The sequence below is a fragment of the Haliaeetus leucocephalus genome, unplaced genomic scaffold (assembly GCF_000737465.1).
Source record: "Haliaeetus leucocephalus isolate CR32 unplaced genomic scaffold, Haliaeetus_leucocephalus-4.0 Scaffold251, whole genome shotgun sequence".
NCBI lineage: Eukaryota > Metazoa > Chordata > Aves > Accipitriformes > Accipitridae > Haliaeetus > Haliaeetus leucocephalus.
Window position 1 is genome coordinate 8164187 of NW_010972687.1, and position 1953 is coordinate 8166139.

A 1953-nucleotide genomic window follows, 5' to 3' on the forward strand; every position below is an offset into this window, starting at 1 on the left:
AGCAGCGGCCCCCTGCGGTCAGCCGGCGGCTAGGCACCGGCAGCCCGGCCTGGCGGGGATCCTGCAAGCCCGCGGGGCGTTCCGGGCGGCCCCACCGGTGCCGCCGCCGCCTTGCTGTAGAGCAACAGGCACCGGCCCCGGGAGCGTAAGGAGCGGGTAGGGGATGTGCCAGTGGCTGCGGGGGCTGCCCCGGGCCGCGAGTGGGGAATTCCGGGAGGATTTTCAGGCACGTGGCGTTCAAAGTCTGTGCAAGCTTCAGATTTTAGTCTATTACTGTTTGAGGGCCGGGCTTCCCCCCCCCCAGCCTAATGTAGTCGTTCAGGTATTTATACTGCGGTCGCTAGAACGGCGTCTGAAAATGTGGATTTCTAGCCTTTGAACATCCTCTGAACCCGAGACCCGGTCTAGTCCTGCAGCCCGTGGGCACAGGCTGCCGCAGGCCGGGAGCCCGCAGGTCCGCGCGGGCACGAAGCTCCCGCGGCCGCGGGGAGCCTCGGCTCGTCTGTGCGAGCGTGTGGCTGATCTGCGAAAGGTTTGGTGGTGGCGAGGAATGGTTTGGCAACACCGTGACACACACTGATCTGGCTTTAGCTGATAAGGCCACGAAACAGGTTACGTGTTCAGTTTGTAAATCTTCAAGTAACCACTGCGCCTTGTTTACCAAATCCCTTGGAAATCGGGCTACTTGAAACTAAAAAGGCTTTAGTTCTATCTGATCCAGCAGTACTTCATTTATTTTATGCTGGTTTGCTGCGTTTTTAAGCACTAGATCTCACTGTTCTAAAGCCGGAGCACATTCCTTGGCACTAGGTGCGGGCCGTTTATGCCGAAGCTAACTAGTAGCGTTACATTAACATCCTACTTTTGCCTCGCTGTCTTACCATCACGGTGAATTTTACCGACTAGTTGTAGGTTGCAAAATAAGTAACTCACACTTCTTGCATTAATAGCTACGTTTTGAGACAAATACCAAGAGCACAGAGAAGCCATGAAGCTGTAAAAACAGTGAGGTTTTTTTTCCCCATTCTGCTTTGTTCACTGCAGTTTGTATGCTATAGACTGCTGCCTTGTAAGAGCGTTAGCAACCATCACTGCTGATGCCATGAAAAGCTGAAATCAGGACTCAATAGTCAGAAGACCATTAAGCAGGTATCCTTTATTGCAGCGCTGGGAACACAAGGGATTTCTCCTCCTATTGTGTGCACCTGGTCAGGCTAATGGCATAGTTTATATGCAGGGTCTGGATACATATTCATCAGATTTCCGAGAAAAGTTTTACATATTCGTTAGTTTTCCAGGAACTTGTTACCATATCTAAATGTCCTTCGTGCAGGTGTACCGAGGTCTCTGGTGTCTTCAGGAGTCCTCTGGCGGTCTTCAGGAGTCTTCCTCACTTGTCCGCTGCTTGACCCTTCTTGGATGATTCTGCGCAGCGCAATCTTTTGCATGTTTGATACACCTTATCCTAAAGAGTGCTCGTTAGTGCTTCTGTTATCTAGGCTTATAGTTTGACGTAATCCACATGGATACTTCTAAGCTAAGTTATCGGAGAGGGCTAAAGTCCTAATCTTCTTCAGAAACTGCAGGGCCATCCAAAAGCAATTTCTCCTACCTTTTGCAACATACAGAACTTTTATCTACCACCTGTTAGCAAATAATTGGGTAAAGAAATAGCAAGGCCGTTGTATTCAGAAAAACATCTTTGCATCAATCCCTCCTTTTCTTTTGAGGACTTGTAGTTTATCTGCTACAGTCCTCAATACATATAAATTCACTAGAATTCATTTTTATGTAATTTATAGTCTATTCCTTTCAAGGGTTCAAGTAAAATATTTTCTTGTTTCTACCTGATGTCTAATCTCATTTCTTTTTCAGTCACTATACATTTCAGCTGAACTCTGGTAACACCAAAGAAAACATTTGAGAAATATACTGACAAATATCTCTAGAATT

The 1953-nt window shown here is 47.8% G+C and overlaps 1 protein-coding gene across 1 annotated transcript in view; it reads right to left on the bottom strand.

The window, feature by feature from the left end:
• ZNF367 (zinc finger protein 367) overlaps positions 1-1448 on the bottom strand; it is a 6505-nt gene extending 5057 nt beyond the window's left edge. Inside the window, exons 1-2 of the mRNA XM_010568744.1 lie at positions 1340-1448; positions 428-591 (exon numbers count right to left, since the gene is read on the bottom strand). Coding sequence (XP_010567046.1) covers positions 428-591; positions 1340-1448 — 273 coding nt within the window. The remainder of the gene's footprint in view (positions 1-427; positions 592-1339) is intronic.
• Positions 1449-1953: the final 505 nt, after the last annotated feature.